Below are 18,385 nucleotides of genomic sequence, written 5' to 3' on the forward strand. Positions count from 1 at the left end.
ATGCAAAATGCATAACAATGTGTGCCAAGTCCAAGAAGACATTGTACATTTCACTGTGTTCTACTTTTTGTTTTCGCACAACTTGTTTGCAATGGAGTCAAAGAAAAAAAAAACGTTCTGGTTTCACCCAACCTTGGAAAGGCCATGCAAGGGTGGTGAGTTTCACCAACTGGCAGCACATTTAAGGCAGGCTTTAAAAGTTTTTATTTGTTTTGATGGGGACTAAAGAAGACTCTTTCCTGTTCCTTCATCTGACTTGTTAGTTACCTCAGCATGTGATGACGACTCAGGAAATCAACAAAATTGGATGTGGACTCCCAACACATTCTCACGCTTGGTCAGGCGCCTTTGACGTTGTTATTGACGCTAAAAGTCTCCTTTATCGTCATATCTAAACACGCTTTATCAAAACGCGCTGGGTCAGGACTATTGGCGTCACTTTCGACGCAGTTGGGTTTAGGAAAAGATTGTGGGTGGGCTTATGAAAGGTACGTTTCCGTGACACGCGGAGCAAGAACGGGACAGTTGAGTTGAGAAAGTCCTGTGTTGATTGACCCATCCACCACCCCAACCACCCTCCCTACACAGAATTTTGGGCTTTCATACTACTCCCTACTTGCTCTTAATACTTCGTCATCTTCGAGCTCTGCCCGGTGCGTTCTACTCACAAGCTGAAGGATGCTTTTTTGCGTCGTATCTGACAGCCACTGCCCAAGCGTACGTATTTTACGAGTTCGGAGTGAGAACGGGTTGGGACTACGTAGGTTGCATTAATCTCACGGTCTTGCTCTCGATCTCGACTCGTAAATGGACTCAGTTTTAATTGGTTGAACACATTTCTTACAACATTTCAGAAGAAACACAAACGTTTTTTTTCCCATTACTGTATATGAAATGACATCTTCGGTGTGCAAGGAGTAGTATGAACACAGGATTAATACAATGTCCACTGAACATTTTCCATTCTAAAAAGCTGGCAGGTGACAAGTTAGTCATCCATTACAACTGAAAAAAGTACTTGTTGGGTATAATCTCTTAGGTATTACCTGCTTGGTTCCGTGTGAATATCATACATTATGGGTGACTTGGTGTGGAAATACCTCTAGGTTGAGGTGGAAGCATTTAGGTTTAGATTAAAGTTACATTTCACAGGTAGCTCAAGATGCAACAAACGGATGTTGACATCTCCGTGAAATTTGAGACATTGTTTTCTGTTCTGCTGATGAGTGCTGTGTAACCGCTGGACTTTGTCAGACACCACAGACTTTCTGACTGCTTTAAATGGTCTCATTTGGGGGTCGGGGGCACAAGAGGGAGGACGTTAAGTAATAAAAAATTAAAATAAAACGTACCGGTAGCACCTTCACAAAGTCACTTTCATAATGTCTGTTCTCCAGACATGCCCTTGCCAGATAATGTAATGCATCCTTTGATTAAACGTGATTATTTAATCATTAGATGGGGGAATCACCTTTTTAAATGTTTTCAATATCAGTCTGGAGATGTGTTTCACTGACAATTTATTGCAACAGGTCGGAATATATTTTTGGTTGATATATTTAGGGCTGTTTCATTAGGTTTTAAATTATCTGATGTTAATTGCATCAGTTGCTGAAATGTGTTGGAGCTCAAACTGCTGTTTATTAATATCTTCTATCTCCTTTCCTTTTTCCCCCTCACGGCGAGCTGCCTGATGCACCTGTGCCTTCAATATCATGTTATAAAAAGCATTACAGGAAAAGAAACAAGAGAAAAGAGAGAAGGAAAAACCTAGATGATGAGACAACAGAATATGTAGAGGAGAGAGAAAAGAGAGAACATCCTTCATAAAGACATACTGTCGGATCTTTGTGTTTCCTGTCATCCGCGTCAAACACGTTAAAAGCACTTCAGGGGAACTACCAAACTCTCTGATGGCCACAGAAAGAGAAAGAAAGTAGAGCCCGACCGATAAAGGATTTTTAAGGCCGATATCAATACAAATATTTGGTGATTTAAAAATCTGATATTCCGATATATATTTTTTTTTAAATCCAGAAATGCGTAACAAAACATAAACAGATTTCCCTAACATTAGTTATTTGTAGTTATTTATGAGTCCTCACTAAAATAATATGATAATGCAGTTTAAAAATAAACTTGTCTGTTTTATTGTCACAACAGAACAGAGGAACATCCAAATATATTAAAGATAATAAGAAAAATTTGAAGATATGAAACTTAAAGGGTTAAACATGAGTGTTGCAAACAGGGATGTTGTAGAGCGCCCTCTGGTGGACAAACTATGTAACGCCAACACTCAGAACATGGTTGAAGGGTGTTTCGTCCGTTTTTATAAAAGAATTTAAATATTCATATTCGATAGTTTGGAATATGCCTAATATCGGCCCGCCGATTGTCAATATGGGGTCAGGGAATATTTAAGTAGATTTAAGATGATTTCTGGCCGATGTTTAGTTCCAATTTAAATAAAAAGAAAACTAGAGGAAAATGTATTGACGGAGCACCCTATTGGTCTATAAGGTGGCAATCATGAACCACCATGTCCACGTTTAAGTTTGGCCGTGGAGCGTTGTTGCATGCCATTCCCCATTTGTCTCTTCCTTCATTTCCTGTCATTTCTGTAATATAGACCATATGAAGAATGGCCATATATACAATTTAAGCCTAAATCAACAAAAAAACATAATTTTTATGTTTTAGGTTTTTGGAGGCATTTCCATTCTTTTGGACGGTGGCTGCTCATTTATTCATGGAGCATCATGCTGCTACCGGTGTTGGTGTTCTGTGTGTTTGGGTTGCCTGCATTTTGAATTAAGTCCCATTATCCCCCCCCCCCCGGTCCCTTTCAGATTGGGTCTTTCTTTTGTTTGTTTTTAAAGTTAATTTATGCACGTTAGCTGGATAGCTTTTCCACAGGTTTGTTTGGGATACAAATTTTGGTCCCATAAGGACATCAACCTGGGACTCAATCTCAAATGGCCCTCATTGGTGTGTATGAATAGTTTTGATAGAACCACTGACTAGAACACACTTAACAGAGAGATTGATTTAGAAAAGTTCATACAATTTCCAAACAAACTTTGGGAGAAATAAATCAATAAATCTCTGATTCAATCTCGTTATCCTTTAATACCAACATTTTCAGAAAGCGAGCAGCTAACTGGGAGTTAGTTTACTGGACTCTCACTAGATTGGTTTGATCCTATCAGGCTAAAGCTCTTTGCAAAAGATAGGGAGCCCATTGAGGACTGTCCTGATTCCTCTTTAAATCTCTGCAGCATCTACCTTTCGCCAAACACTGGCCTGTCAGCACTGATTTCACAGGGGTGCTCTGATAAACCAGGGCTACAGTACACAGAAAGAAAACTCAGTGGCTTTCCTCGTGAAACAAAACGAACACTTTAATACTGCATTGTGCTTGGAGGCCATACACAGAGCTGGGTTTAAACAAATGAGACCACTTTTGGCTGTCATCCGTGAGCTGCTGCTGTTCTGGCTCGAGGGAAAGAGTTTTTGTTTACGGGATGAATACAAGAAACAAACAGCGTTCCTCGAGGTCCGACTAATCCTGGCTTTACATAAATTAAAATGAAAGCGGGGGAAATGTGTGGACAAGTGAAAAGAGTGCAAACATGCTCCGGCTACCAAGTCAACAAACTGTGAGGAGACAAAAGAGGGCTGCCTGCAGAAGTCAAGGACGGAGCAGTTCAACATACAGTTCTGTGGGATGACATAGAAAACAAAGTTTGTACGTACAGTACAGACACAGATTTTTGTCTAAAAATAATCTCTGAATAATTATGAGCTCAAGAAAGGACTTTCCCTCTCCAAACATAGAGACCATAATAAAGTTCCTCCCCGGATACGGCTGAAGTGTTCATCTTTGCTCATCGGGCAGAGCTCATCAGTCTCTCCAGTCCCGAACCCTGTCATCTTGTTCCTGCCAGCACGACTGACAATCCTGATAAATCGAAAGCTTTCTTCTGAACTTTTGGTTTGATATAATGTTCACATCCTCACATCTTCATCGTAAAGACAGACTAACCTGCAATTGCTTACTGTTGAATGAAAGGAGAAAAGACTTTTAACATAAACTCCTTGATTTTGTCTATAGAACTCCCAAATCTCAAATTGAAATTCAGCAACAGACAGCTGGGAAGAGACTTTGGGAGTGTGTGTGATATACGGATAAGCGGTATGGATGTGTGTAACAAAGAGGAAAGGCTAAAGGAAATAAAGGAAACAAGATTTAAAGGAGAAAGTGTGTATGCATGAGTATGCATATAGATTAGAGATTAGATCCACAGGTGTGACCAACTGGAAAACACGGCCGCGTTGCATTGTGGTATACAGGAGTAAAACGTAAGGTACATTATATGTCCGCTCAAATTAGGAGGAAAATTAGGATCAGGAGGTTGTTTAACTCAAGCTGGAGCCCTGATTCACAACTGTCTCACAGTCCTGGTACTTAATACAACATAGTAATTATAGTAAATAAATACTTTTTAAAATAAAATATTTATAGGGGGTTAGGGTAGGTTAGTGCGTTACACCGCTATTTCATCTCCCAGACAGTCAGGAGTTCCCTGTCTGTTGAGAACATTAAGCAGCCTCAGCGTCTCCTCGTCCCTCCCCCAGCCAAAGATCTCGAGCTCCTCCTCGTCGTCCTCCCCCTCATCCTCATTGTCATCGCTGTCGTCTGTGTTCGACTCGTACTCTGAGGAGATACCCGACTCGCGAAACCTCGCGGCGAAGTCCAGGAAGCCCAGAGATTTGGCGTCACGGGACAACACCTTGGCTGTGCCCTCAGACACCTCTTGGCCTTTGCTCTCTGGCCTGTCGGCCTTGAGCAGCGGGGGAGGCGAGGGGAGCTGAGGAGGCGGAGGCCCCGGGAGGAAACGGAAACACTCCAGTTTGAGAAGACACTTGTCCCTACCTAGGGGGCTTCCCAGACTCCCATTGGAAGATGAGAAGGCGTTGCCGGTCCCGTCAGCGGAGCCCAGCGCTGGCAGGTTGAGGGCGGACACATCCGGTTTGGGCGTTGTGGGGTCGCAGATCACTGGGGGTACTGTTGACCGGAAGGTGATCTCCAACAGACTGTCCTGGGATCCCACTGGAGAGAGATGAGGTAGAACAGAGGGAAAGGAAGTGATGAATGAGCAGACGGAGGAAGAGACTGCACTAAGGAATAAATGACTTTTATACCACATTCAAAAGTTCCACTGTGCCTCGATTTAAATTCATCTGTTATCACACCTCCTGTTGGATCACGGCAGAAGAATTATGTATGTGATATAGATATCTGTGAATTGTGGTAGATAGGAGCTCCTTTCCAAAATCAATCACTCAGTTACCAATAAATCATTTTTGTATTGGGTAAGCATTTCATCATGATCAGTGCTCAGTGAAACAAGATTTGCTTCCTTATTTATGGGGAACAGAGAACAGTCCTGGAACTCAAATACTGAGAGAAAGATACATTAAAGGAATAATCTTTTCAAATACTAACCCCAAGTAGGCATGGAAGATGGATCTGGAAAGTTTGTAGTTTGCTCCTTCATGGAGGACGGCAGCTTTAGTAAGTTTAGATTCACAGCAGTTACAGTGTTCTCAAAAAGTAGTAACAGCATTAATAAAAATACCCATTGAAACGGTGCGACAATGATCCAGGAAGTTCAGCTGGAGTAACATATTAATGCGTAATACTCACAGACAGGATTTTACAACTCTTGAAAGTCATTTCAGAACCATAGACTGTAACAATAATAGATAGCTTTCAGGTCTGCAAAGTAAAGCCAACGCGGAAGTGCCTTCAACCTGCATTCTATCTAATTTCCAGCAGGAGGCGTTTATATAGGAGTCTATGGAAAAATGACCCTACTTCTCACTTGATTTATTACCACAGTAAACATTTGATAATGAGTTTATAGGAGCAATCGCTAGTTTCAAGTCTTTAAAATAGACAATAAAGCAGGGGATGCTTTAGGGGCGGGACGACATGCCGACATGTCAATCAGGACAGAGGCTTAGCAATGCGTATCTGTGACACTGTGTACATTAAAATAGACCTGAACTTGTTTTTGGGTGTTGTCCATGTTTCCATCTTAAACTTTGACCCTCTCACTGTGCGTTTTCACTTCAGCAAAGTTAATTGGAACACTTTGGCCGCCTAAAAATGTCTTGTTCAGCGTTCTGCCAAACAAGTTAGCTAGCTATGCTAGCGTTAGATGGTAAATTAATAGAAAGTTTGCCAATTTTCTGTACTGCCGTCTGCAGTAGGCCTACATGCTGACGAATGGCATCAGTACCCTAAGGTCCGCTTTTACCCGCCGGTAAATCTCCGCTGGATGACTCGCTTCTGAAGGGTTGAAAATCGGCAACTTTCCCCCTTTAGCATTTAGCGCAGCGCCATTGCAACCATAAACAACACTGGCTTGGCCAACCTCCTCCCCAGCTCCACCCTCTCATAAAAAAATCACCATGTCTGGTTTCAAAAATCCAAGATGGCGGCGGCCAAATTGCCAAAATTCAAGGCTTTAGAAGGGCCGTCCACAAACCAACAATGGATGACGTCACTTCTGCTACGTCCATTATTTTGACAGTCTATGCTGAGAACGTATATTTTCAGAGTATTCCTTTAAGAAGCTTTCAATTGATCAAGTAGAACTGGGCTTAAACCTCCTGTACCTCTTCTCAGATATAGCCACACTAAGGCATGGATACCCGACCCGAGTCCGACGGGACCCGACGGGCCGGGCCGGGTTCGGACAGATATTTCGAAATTATGGTTATTTCGAATAATTCGGCCCGATCTGGACTCTAAGCCACACCCGGTTTCATGCTGTAATATTCTACTAAATGCTGTAAAAGCGCTGTTAAATAGACCTTTCTCAAGGTGGACATTGTGAGACTGATAACAATATATATATATATATGATGGCCCCGTTCCATTCAAGTGTGCCAATAAAAACTACAGATGACATGCAGCCATAATTGATGTTATTAGTTGTACACCTGTGTTTGACAAGTCAAAATGTGTCATGAGAAAGGTCTATTAAAAATGATAAAATAATAATACAAATGCCATTACATTTCATTACGTATCCATAAAACAATGCTTCTGATCTTGTACGACATGAGGTGCATATAAAATGTCCAACATGTAGAGGTGGATATTTTCCCCACTGAATGAACTGAAATATTGGCTGATAAGACCACAGATTGCTTCTTGCAGGGTGACAATTGGAGGGCAGGCTGAACTGCGATAGCCGATGAACAGGCTTTAAAATGTGTGAAGCTGCGGGGAGATAGACAGAGAAGGCGGAGGGGGGTCGTGGACAATAGAACGGCGACCAGAACGTGTGTGGTGCATGATAAACAGAGCGGTGAGGCTCTCATACTGGTACTCAGAAGCTTTAATGTAGGAACTTCCATTTAGAAGCCTGTCCTTGTCTGCAGTACCCTCACTCTGTCTGCTGTCTGTTTGAGCTGCTCTCTCAGTGTGTAGGTCATGGTTAGTATGGCTGTGTGTGTGTGGCTGGATGTTTGCTCGGTCACGTGCAAGGACTTTACCTGACAGTGTGTTGACCTAGATGTGGATTACTATATTTGTGCCTCCATCATGTCCATCTTTTAAAAAAGAAAAAAAGATTCCTTTCTTTATTGTCCATTTTAATGTTTTATCACAAGATCTTTTGCATACTTCTCTGTGGGATACAGTATCCTACTGACAGCTGACTGTCAGTTTGTTTGCCTTTATTGAGGATAGGGATGGTTGGGGGTGCCAGGTAAACTAGGCAGCTTACTAAGGTCAGGTCTATTACAGTCAGTCTCTCTAACATGTCACTTGTCCTTTTTATCTTTCCCTGTTTTAAAATATCTTTAAGTAGGAGCAGTTGTCTTTACATAAGTTTGAACTGATTTTATGTTAGAGTGGAACTGTGTTTTGTGGAGTGTATGATTGCAGTGGGCATGTGTTGCTTGTGGACTATTTCTTTTATCATATGTTAGTGAGAAATCTCCTGTTGAAATTTCTTCAGAAGCAAGACCTAGGGACAAGGGAACAAGTGAGTATTTTAAAGTGAGTTTGTTAAATGACTTAACATTCTGAGATAGAAATAATAACTTCCCATCATTTTTGTTACTTTCACATGAACTACTGCACTTACTTGAGCAACAGAGATCTTGCAGAATATCCCACATGTGTCTATTATGTGCACTATGATGCACAACTTGATCCTAAGGCAGAATAACATTTTCTCTTGGTAAATAAAAACACATTTTGAGGACGGTGCTGTCCCAAAATGACCAAAATATTCTTTAAAAAGAATGATTGATGGGTTGTTGATCACTTATCAGCATTTGCTTAATGTTATTGTTGGATATCTTCTGGCTAAAGTGTCTCTTTACTGCGTCAAAATCAGATCAGAATAGCTGAAGGGGATGGAAGGGCTGACGTGTTGCTGTTGTTACATTTCCTGCTGACTGCCAGTGGAGGCTGATATGGGTCCCAAACTACAAATGCATTTGTCACTTCATATAAAAACTTGTGTCCCCATACAGACGTCTGTTTCTCTGCAGCTGTACACTTTAACATGTCAGCAAGCATGTGTTCATGTGTATTAACTCCGGCATACAGTATGTATGTGCATGAGCCTCTTGTGGGATCCACTCACTGGAGTTTGGTCCAGACATCTTGGTCTCCAGCTCCTGGATCTGTTTAACCAGCAGGGAGATGTGCTGCAGCAGGTCTTTGTTCTGCAGCAGCAGCTGGTGGACACGAGCCTGGGCCTCCAGCCGAGCCGTGGCCTCCGCACTCAGCTGGTCCTTCAACAGGTGGACCTGCACAGGAGGAGGCGAGTCAAGAGGGACAGATAGATGAGGAGAGAGGAGGAGGATAGGAACAGATGCTCAGTGCAGTGTATACAAACATGTTCCCTTGGTCAACACTCATAAAATCAGCACTACTCGCCCTTATCTGTTAGAGGTGTGTGTGTGTGTGGGGGGGGAATCAAAATTTTTATTTATTGATTCTTTTCCCTAGAACAGGGATGATTGACTCAAGTATTTTCTGTCTATACAGTACCGCTGACTGCGACTACATCATATTCATATTTTTTTTATATTAGATATTTTTGGGGCATGTTTAGGCTTTTATTTTTGACAGGGCAGCTTAGACATGAAAGGTGAAAGGGCGGGGGATGACATGCAGTAAAGGGCCGCAGGTCGGAACCGAACCAGCGGCAGCTGCGTCAAGGACTGAACCTTTGTGTATGGTTGAGCTACTCAGGCGCCCGTCATATTCGTTTTCTGACCGAAAGCAGAAAATGCAGAAAATACATGTTATGTACTTCTTTACAAATGAAAGAAATGTGAGACTGACTGACTGACATGTGATGTGCACTCTTTTTAGAAAACAATTGTCTCATGACATACTGTCACTACTTGAAGGCTCAAACTGTGTTGACCCTTTAAACATGATATGCATGTCAGGGAACACAGGAGGTGTGCCAGGTGCTTCAAATATTTCAGTAAAGGTAACACAAACAATGGTGATGCAGTACATTGATATTTAGACACTTATAAGTCATCATTTGTGTTGCATACTGTCATTGGAACTTATGTGTTAACTCTTCTAATTTACTTATTGGGGTGTTGTCAAATACAATCTAATTGAGAGTTTGTTTCTTAAAGCAAATCTTCTCGATATGGGAGGTGTTAAATCATTCAGCCACATTTTAATCATTAGGGCAGTAGCTTTCCTCCAATATGTGAGAATATTTTTTTGCTTCAATCAGGGAATACTGTAGGAACATTTCTAATCTTAAGTAAGATTTGCAAGTAAGAATTTGGCTCTAAACACACAGGGTGAAAAGAGGAGCTGCAGCAATGTGCAGTACAACAAAAATAAGGTGTTTTTTGAAAATGAAACTGTGTAAACCTATTCTGGTACAACCTCTAAATACAAGTATGAACATATGGCCTGACCATTGCTTAATTAAAATCGTTACAAACATTCATTTGTTTTACATTTTTTGTATTTTTAACTGTGTGCATACTTTTTGTGTGTACTTTTTATTTATTTAGTGTCTTTTGTGGGATGCCTGTTTTTCATGCAACAATAAAATCAACCTTGATCTTCTTCGTTTGAGTCACTTTTCAAGCAAAAATGCCAAAACTTCTTTAAAGTGAGTTTTTTTCTGCTTTTCTCTGTTTTTTATCATTGTAAAGTTCTTTGGATTTTGACTGTTGGAAAAATTATGTTACTTTGGGCTTTAGAAATAGACATTTTATAGATAAAACAATTAATAAAATAAAATAATCCAGAAAACAATTAGCAGACTAACTGATAATTAAAGTTATCTTTGGTTTTTACTTTCTGGTATTTGATCTCTCTGCATGTACACTTACAAAAATGCAAATACACACAATCATACAGGCTCCAAGGTACTAAAAAACACGAGGGACAGATATTAAATCTTTGTAATTTTTCTGTGGCTTTATATCCGTCTATTACATTTTTATTACAGGGGTAGCAGAGCTCCAGTGGCTGCTGTGATCCTCGTGTAACATTAATGCCACTCTGCTGTGGTCTGCAAGATTAAAGTGGAGACTCTATTTCAATTTAAGACTGAAAGGCTGAAATTTCTATAACACTCTAAATTATTTATTATACGAGGGGAGTGAGAGAGACAACGTTCACTCAGTGCACACAGGTCCGTCCGCACACACACACACACACACACACACACACACACACACACACACACACACACACACACACACACACACACACACACACACACACACACACACAGCTTTTGTAGCAGCATTGACTCCCTTTTTTTTTACTTCAAAGTACTCTCCAAATCAAATGTTAGTGGCACCACCTCCTACCTCACTCGGAAATCTCATACCCTGAGCACATAATTGCTTTCATCAATTTCAAAAGGAGAAATTCTAAAGGTTTCAAATCACAAGAATGGTTGAGGAGAAGCCCAGTGTATTGAATGAGCTGACTTACTAATGACTTTCTGACAGGAGAGGCTGCGTTGCTCTCAATAGTTTGATGAAGCTTAACCCTGGAGTCTGAACATGGTCCAGCAGGACTTCTATATGTGAGCTGTGTAATAGGCTAAGAGGTACTGAAGACAAGAGTGTCAAACATGCTTTTATCCAATGCCACTACATGCATGTTGAATAGAACGCAGAATCCAGAAGTGCTCCTTAAGCCCAGTTCAGTCTCAGCTTGACTCAAGCCAGCTGATGGTTTCGCTGTGACTCAGCTGTTCAAGTTGCGGAGGCTGGTTTTACAACGTAAGGGACGTCACCTGTTTCAACAGCCAATAGAGAAGTCAGCTGGTAAAGTGAGCTATAAACTATAGATAATAATAATCCATTTTATTTTAGGTTACAAACAGCTGGTGAAAATGGCAGAGTTTTAGACGGAGCCTCAACGACCGCCCGAAAGCATGGTAACGTTATATGGTCAAGCGAGATAGAGTGACTGAAGAGAGGGAAGCAGTGAATTGAAGGAAGAAAACGTGTTTTCGCCGATTCATCACTGGAAATGCAACTGTAGCAAGCATCTCGATATCACTAACGTTACCCACGTTCATATTTAGACAAAACAAATGATAAATCCAGCGACAAATAAGCCTAAAAGTCAGAACGGAAGTAAAAAGAGGCGTTGTTATGGAGATGATACACCGTCTTGTCGCATTGGTGTGAACTGGCAGGTTTCAGAACGCTGCAGACCGGCTCGCTGCAACAAGTTATGCGGTTCAACTCGTCTTGTCGTAAATCTTTGGTCTGAACTGGGCTTTACTGTTGAAATTAAGGAGTTCCTTGCTTTTTCTAACGGCTTCTTGTCAGGAAAACCATTTCCCATTTTGTTGTGAACATATGAATAGCTTAATCAATACTAGAGTGTGTCTGAACAGGTGCACATAAAATGTCTAGGAAGGCTAGCGGTGTAAAAGGCCAACAGGAGCGGCAGAGTATTTTCAGAGCGCCGTAAATCACGGGGCCTCGTTTGCAGGTACAAGTCATCCAAACTCCTAATGACTCCCTGGTTTCTCATTTCAGCTTGATGCGGTAACCGTGGTAGCAGGGAGGCTCTTGACGTCAGTGGGCACACGCATCAAAGGAAAAACTACAAAAACAAACTGTAATTGGCGTTTGAAAGGCTGCAGGAAATGCTCCAGAAAGTCCTTCAGTACATTTCCTGAGCAGTCTGAAAATCAATTAAAAATGCGGAGATAAGGAGAACTCCAGATGTAATTATATATATATATATATATATAATAAATAAAACAGACAAAAGTTAATCATGTCTTCAAATTGACCCTTTTGTCTTGTACTTGATATAAATTTCATCTGGATTTACACTAATTTATACTAGATTAAATAAAAAAAATACCCTATTATTAAAATTGCTGTAATTAGTTATATTTGAGATTGCCCTATATTTATCATTTGCTTGTAAATGTCATATAAAGAGAAAAACTCCAATAATGAGTTATCTATTCACGTTAAGCAGACTAATCGATTAACTGACTTATTGTTTCAGCACTACAGTCATAGGCCTAATTTAGAGGTAATTATGATTAATAATAAAAACTGGACAATGAACCCCCACCACAAAAAAAACACTCAAAATTTGGAAATCTCAACCCCTGTCATGTTGAACCCAAAGTTACGCCCTTGACTACAGCGGATGAAGATTACTCTCCAAATCAAAATACATCTGAATGTTCCCGACCTCAATTTTAAATATCCATCAATATCAGTAGTATTGAAGTGAATATGAAGAAAGGGCCATTTTTTCAGAGAATAACCTCTTCTTCTGATTTTGGATTTTGTTCTGTTTTTAAAACAAACTATTGATTCACAATCTACTCTTTTCTTATACTTCTTCTATGTCAATTTTCTCTCACGTCTCCCATAAGGTGAACCCTCATCAGGTCCTCTCCACCCTAATAAAGAGCCAGTGAGGCAGACAAACACAAGATGGAGTCAAAATTCACACATCCTCCATCCCAAGGCCTCCTCCGACTCCCATCAGCTCGCCTGACAGAAAAAACAAGTGTCGAGGAAGACAGTCATTTACTCCCATTATCCTTGCACTTAGCAACAAATGGAGGTTATTCCAGATTGTGTTGGGGCCAGGCTGCCTCTGCAGAACTCATTTGTAAGGACTGACACCCTGATGATGACTTTGCTGGTGTAATTTACAGCTGACAGGACCACATCTTGAGCTATGGAAGAGTGCAGCTTGACTTTGACATATGCTGCCCTGCTGACACCTCCAATAGCACATCAGCCACTCCTGCATGGTTTATACTGAGGCCTTGGGAGCCAAGTGTCACATTTGTCCTGATGCCGTCCACGTTAAATGTCTCTCACTGAGCTGCGCTGGCTGGTAAAAGGACACTGAACAACCCAATGCAGAAACAGTAGTAAACAAAGCAAGATAAGCAAAATAGGCCAGGAACTTTTAAAACTCAGAGCTTTGCTTTATCGTCAGGACATCTGATCAAAACTAGCACGTCTCGTTGTGATGCAGCCACACAAGGTTACATTTGGTTTCATTCTACAAATGCCCAGACACGTTTCTTTGTGGAAACAAGAGGCTGGTCCTACTAATAAAATAAAAAACGGAAAGAAAAATTGCTAAGATGATAAGCACTAATTTATTACAGCTGGATCTCTCTGGCTGTTTCTTTTTGTCCACTGGTAAGTCCGTTTATCTGGGTGATGTGTGTCTCCATCTCAGTGTCTTTTAATGGCTCCACCTGAATGGACGGGTATATCACTTAATTCACAAATAATCGATATTCAACAGAGATATTAATTAGGACTGTCTGTGGGAGGTACATGACCTGAACTGACTCTAGTTTAACATTTTGATCCATAAATCAAATTAATAATGCATACTTAATGCCCCTATTGGCGGACATATTTTTCCGTGCCTTCCAAAACCGTAGAGTTTTATGATGTGACAACACACTATGGTTATGATTAGGTTAGGTTTAGGCCCATAAACAAGGAGGTTAAAGTGATGGTTCGGAGTAATTTCACCCTAGGGTCCTTTGCACCATGATCTCGAGCCAAACACCCCCCCAGAAGCTTTTTTCACCTGGGTCGAACATTGGGAGCGTTAGCGTAGCGTAGCGTTATCAGCTGAATAGCTTAGCGCAGAGGCTAATGGATCCGAAGTGTCTCTTAACATTACCCCACTAATAATGCCCGAAATGATACCAAACGTCTACAGTAGTACAAATAGGTTATGCACTCATAAAATGATGGATTGTAAAATTTGTAAGTACACCAGAAGTTTATGTAAATAACACTTGCCTGCTGGCTTCTGCTCTCTGCTGCTGCTGCTGCTGTTACTACCGGGCAGTAAGAGTGCTTAGGGACATCTACAAATTACAACACCGAAAAGAGATGCAACAAAAATATTTAGTAATTTAATGATTAAATAAGGTAATGTCTCCAAACTTACCTCAATTATAACTTGTCTCCTGCTAGTTATACTACAGCACTTACTTTAAAAAATAAGTTAAATTAAAAATATTTTTTGTTCTTTTTTTCGGTGTTGTAATTTGTAGATCCCTAAGCACTCGTCTTACAGCAGCAACAACAACAGCAGAGAGCAGAAGCCAGCGGAATAGTTTTATTACATAAACTTCTGGTGTACTACAAACTTTACAATCCATCGTTTTATGAGTGCATAACCTATATATACAGTATACCCTTTGCTATAATTTCCGGCATTATTAGTGGGTAATGTTAAGAGACACTTCTTTAGCTTCAGCTATCAGCGGCTTATGCTACTCTAACTACGCCTCTCCCAATGTTAGACCCAGGTGAAAAAAGCTTCTGGGGGGGTGTTTGGCTCGAGGTCATGGTGCAAAGGACCCTAGGGTGAAATTACTCCGAACCATCACTTTAAGGTAAAGACCATGGTTTGGGTTAAAATGACTACTTTGGTTAGGATAGAAGAGCAACGTTATCATGGTTACAGTAAAAACCATGTGGTAAAGGTTACTTTTGTTGTACGGCAGACCAGAAAATCGGCAAACCATCCCTTAAGTCACTAGCTAATGCGGGAGCTAGCAAGGTTGTTTGGCAGAATGCTGAACAAGACATTTTTAGTTGACCAAATGTTCCAATTAACTTTGATGAAGTGAAAACACACAGTGAGAGGGCCAAAGTTTAAGATGAAAACACAGACAACACCCAAAAACGGGTTCAAGGCTAACCATGTTAGCATTGCTAAGCCTCAGTCCTGATTAACAGGTCCTAAACCACCCCCTGCTGTATCGTCTATCTTTTAAAAAAAAGGGGACCATAATTTACATAATGAACATCATGCTGTATTGAAGAAAACTTGAAAGTAGTAATAAATCAAGTGAGAGGTAGGCTCATTTTCTCATAGACTTCTATAGAAAGACTTATTTTTGGAGCCAGTGCAGGTTTAAGGCACTTCCACATTGGCTTTACTTTTCAGACCCAGAAGCTTTGTCCACTTGTTTTTACAGTCTATGGTTCTCCCACATCGCTAATGTGGTAGATAAATTGTACGTGGAAATGTAGCCCTTTGATGCGGCTATAACACCATTTTCCACATTATCCAACTCGTTTTCTATGGAGGTGTATGTCGGTGCTGCATCAGACTGGTATCAAGACAAACATCCTTTCATTCCTCATCCAAAGATTACAGTATACATGCACAAAAAGGAAAAATGAATTGTCATACAGCATGACAATCCACTAAAGAAACAACAATGTCGATAGTCCTTTTAAAACTTTAAAGGTCCCATGGCATGAACATTTCACTTTATGAGGTTTTTTAACATTAATATGAGTTCCCCCAGCCTGCCTATGGTCCCCCAGTGGCTAGAAATGGTGATAGGTGTAAACCGAGCCCTGGGTATCCTGCTCTGCCTTTGAGAAAATTAAAGCTCAGATGGGCCGATCTGGAATCTTCTCTTTATGAGGTCATAAGGAGCAAGGTTACCTCCCCTTTCTCTGCTTTGCCCGCCCAGAGAATTTGGCCCACCCATGAGAGAAGAGAGAGAGAGAGAGAGAGAGAGAGAGAGAGAGAGAGAGAGAGAGATCATGGCTTTCAAACGAGCAAAGTGGCAGTTGGTCAAGGCCACACCCCCACTCTCCACCTTACCCCCCCGCCACCTCTCCTCCTCAATTGCTTAAGGACACAGAAATGACACATACTAAGGAAAGCTCATTGTGGGACTGGTTCTAGTGTCTGTAATTCTGCACCAAGGCTGAATTTCAGGAAAGAGACTTCAGATACAGTAAAAGGGGACCACTAAGGTCTATATAAAAGCATCCAAAGAGCACCATGTCATGGGACCTTTAAGAGAGAAGATCTAAAATGTAATACTGAAAGTAGAAGCCAGACAAAGAGCCAATTAAAAAGGTGCTCCGTTTGTGCTTCACTGTGGTGGTCCCCTGGTAGCAAACCTGACGCTACCCAATGTTTTCTGCCGTCTTATCGGAGTGTCGTGAAATTGAAGGAGCTTCAAGCGACTGAAATCACTCCTTAAAGCTCTAATTAAACAGCAGCATCTCTCTCCCTTTTATTGCTTTCTTTGTTCAAAACTGTTCCCCAGAACCGAACAGCGCCTGAGGACAATTTTCATCTTCCCAACTCCTTCACTCACGACAGTTTGACATATTTTCTTACAAGTTTCCTCCCATCTTGTCAGTTCTTTACAACACAAAACACATCTCTATTAAACTGATTTTAACATGCAAAATATATTTCATTTCTTACAGTTGCCTTCCTCTCTTCCGAAAATACAACGGTGTTAGGGTTAAGAATAAGTGCCACGCAGAAACATTCTGCCCGGTTATCTCTGGAAAGTGCTCTTCAAAGCCACTGTAGCAAAGAGCAGTTGGCAATACATAAGGAGACACAATGAGATGAACATAAAAACAAATCAAGACGTTATGGAAAACCTCCTAATTTAAAAATGCAAATATCACAGAAACTGAATGACAAGGCTGTTTGAATGATACCAATACTGTTTCAGGGAAGATTGGAAAAACAGTGACTCTCCCACTGGCAGCGTAAAGGGATTAGGACTATTGGTTGTGCGTTGTGACTCAACAGGGTTGGTTGCTGAAGATGTACTCTTCACACAGGATTACCATCATCGCATTCACTGCCCACGCCAGGTCTCATTTCATTTTGAAACGTTTGAAACCCCTCCAACTCTTGTTTGTGTCTAATTCCATCTCAAAAACCAAAAGGGGAAATGATAATTTTGCTGGTGCAATGATCAGGAAACCATTAGAAATGCACTTGCACTTATGTGAGTAAGATGGCGAGAGAGTGCTCGATCAAGTGAGAGAGAACCAGAAAAGTCCAAGCAACAGCGTAGGCGAAAGGAAGAAAGAAAAACAGACCGAAACAAACATGAAGATGGAAGGAAGATGTGTTTGCACGAAGAAAGAAGAAATTAAGGACAGACTAGTCTATATCGACGACGTTTCACTTCAGGGATTGTTCAGGTACCGCTGGAAATTCCGACCCTTATGTCCCTCACCCTCTACTTTCTTTGTGTTGGCGTTCTAAACTCCGGTGGATTTCTTACGGACTATGGTTAACTGCTCCTCAGATCTCTACAGGGTAAATCCAGACAGCTACCAGACATCTGTCCAATCTGAGTTTTCTGTTCTGTTGGATTATTTTTGGGGCTTTTCCTCCTTTATTTTGATAGGATAGCTAGGTGAGAAAGGGGAGAGAGAGAGAGAGGGGGGGGGGGGGAGACATTCAGGAAATCGCCACAGGTCGGATTCGAACCCTGGACCTCTGCGTCGAGGCATAAACCTCCAAGTATATGTGTGCCTGCTCTACCCACTGAGCCAACCCGGCCACTAAAAAAACTTTTTAACGTACACATTCCACCAAAACAAGTTCCTTCCCGAGACTATTTTGCAGAGGCACCATCATTGTGTCCAGCGCTTAGCGCCGCCCAAGACGATTGTGATTGGTTTAAAGAAATTCCAATTAATCAGAGCACGTTTTTCCCCCATCCCCAGAATGTTGTGTGGAGAAGCAAGACCCTCCTCCGCAGCGATGTGAAGGAAGGTCTGGCAATGCGAGACTAAGGACAGACCGATGAAGCGAAAGAGTGAAGTAAGGTGTAGATGGCAGAAGAAAAGAAAAAACATTGGAGAGAGGACATGGAAATGGAGTAAGGAAGTACTGAAGGAAAGAGAGAGAGGTCAAATTTCAATGAGCAGTGACAGAGCAGCATCTGCAGAGTGAACTTCCCGAAACAGATCGTCGATGTGCTCCCTCACTTCCCAGACTTCATTAAACATCTATACTTCCACTCATCTC

The 18,385-nt window shown here is 41.3% G+C and overlaps 1 protein-coding gene across 2 annotated transcripts in view; it reads right to left on the reverse strand.

Annotated features, from left to right (window-relative positions):
* Positions 1–3,378: 3,378 nt before the first annotated feature.
* Positions 3,379–18,385, reverse strand: part of nos1apa (nitric oxide synthase 1 (neuronal) adaptor protein a) — a 200,420-nt gene continuing 185,413 nt past the window's right edge. For both annotated transcript variants that reach the window (XM_039811043.1, XM_039811045.1), the window contains exons 9-10: positions 8,679–8,844; positions 3,379–5,116 (exon numbers count right to left, since the gene is read on the reverse strand). In XM_039811043.1, coding sequence (XP_039666977.1) covers positions 4,551–5,116; positions 8,679–8,844 — 732 coding nt within the window. In that variant the 3' untranslated portion in view covers positions 3,379–4,550. The remainder of the gene's footprint in view (positions 5,117–8,678; positions 8,845–18,385) is intronic.

Source organism: Perca fluviatilis, chromosome 9 (genome assembly GCF_010015445.1).
Source record: "Perca fluviatilis chromosome 9, GENO_Pfluv_1.0, whole genome shotgun sequence".
NCBI lineage: Eukaryota > Metazoa > Chordata > Actinopteri > Perciformes > Percidae > Perca > Perca fluviatilis.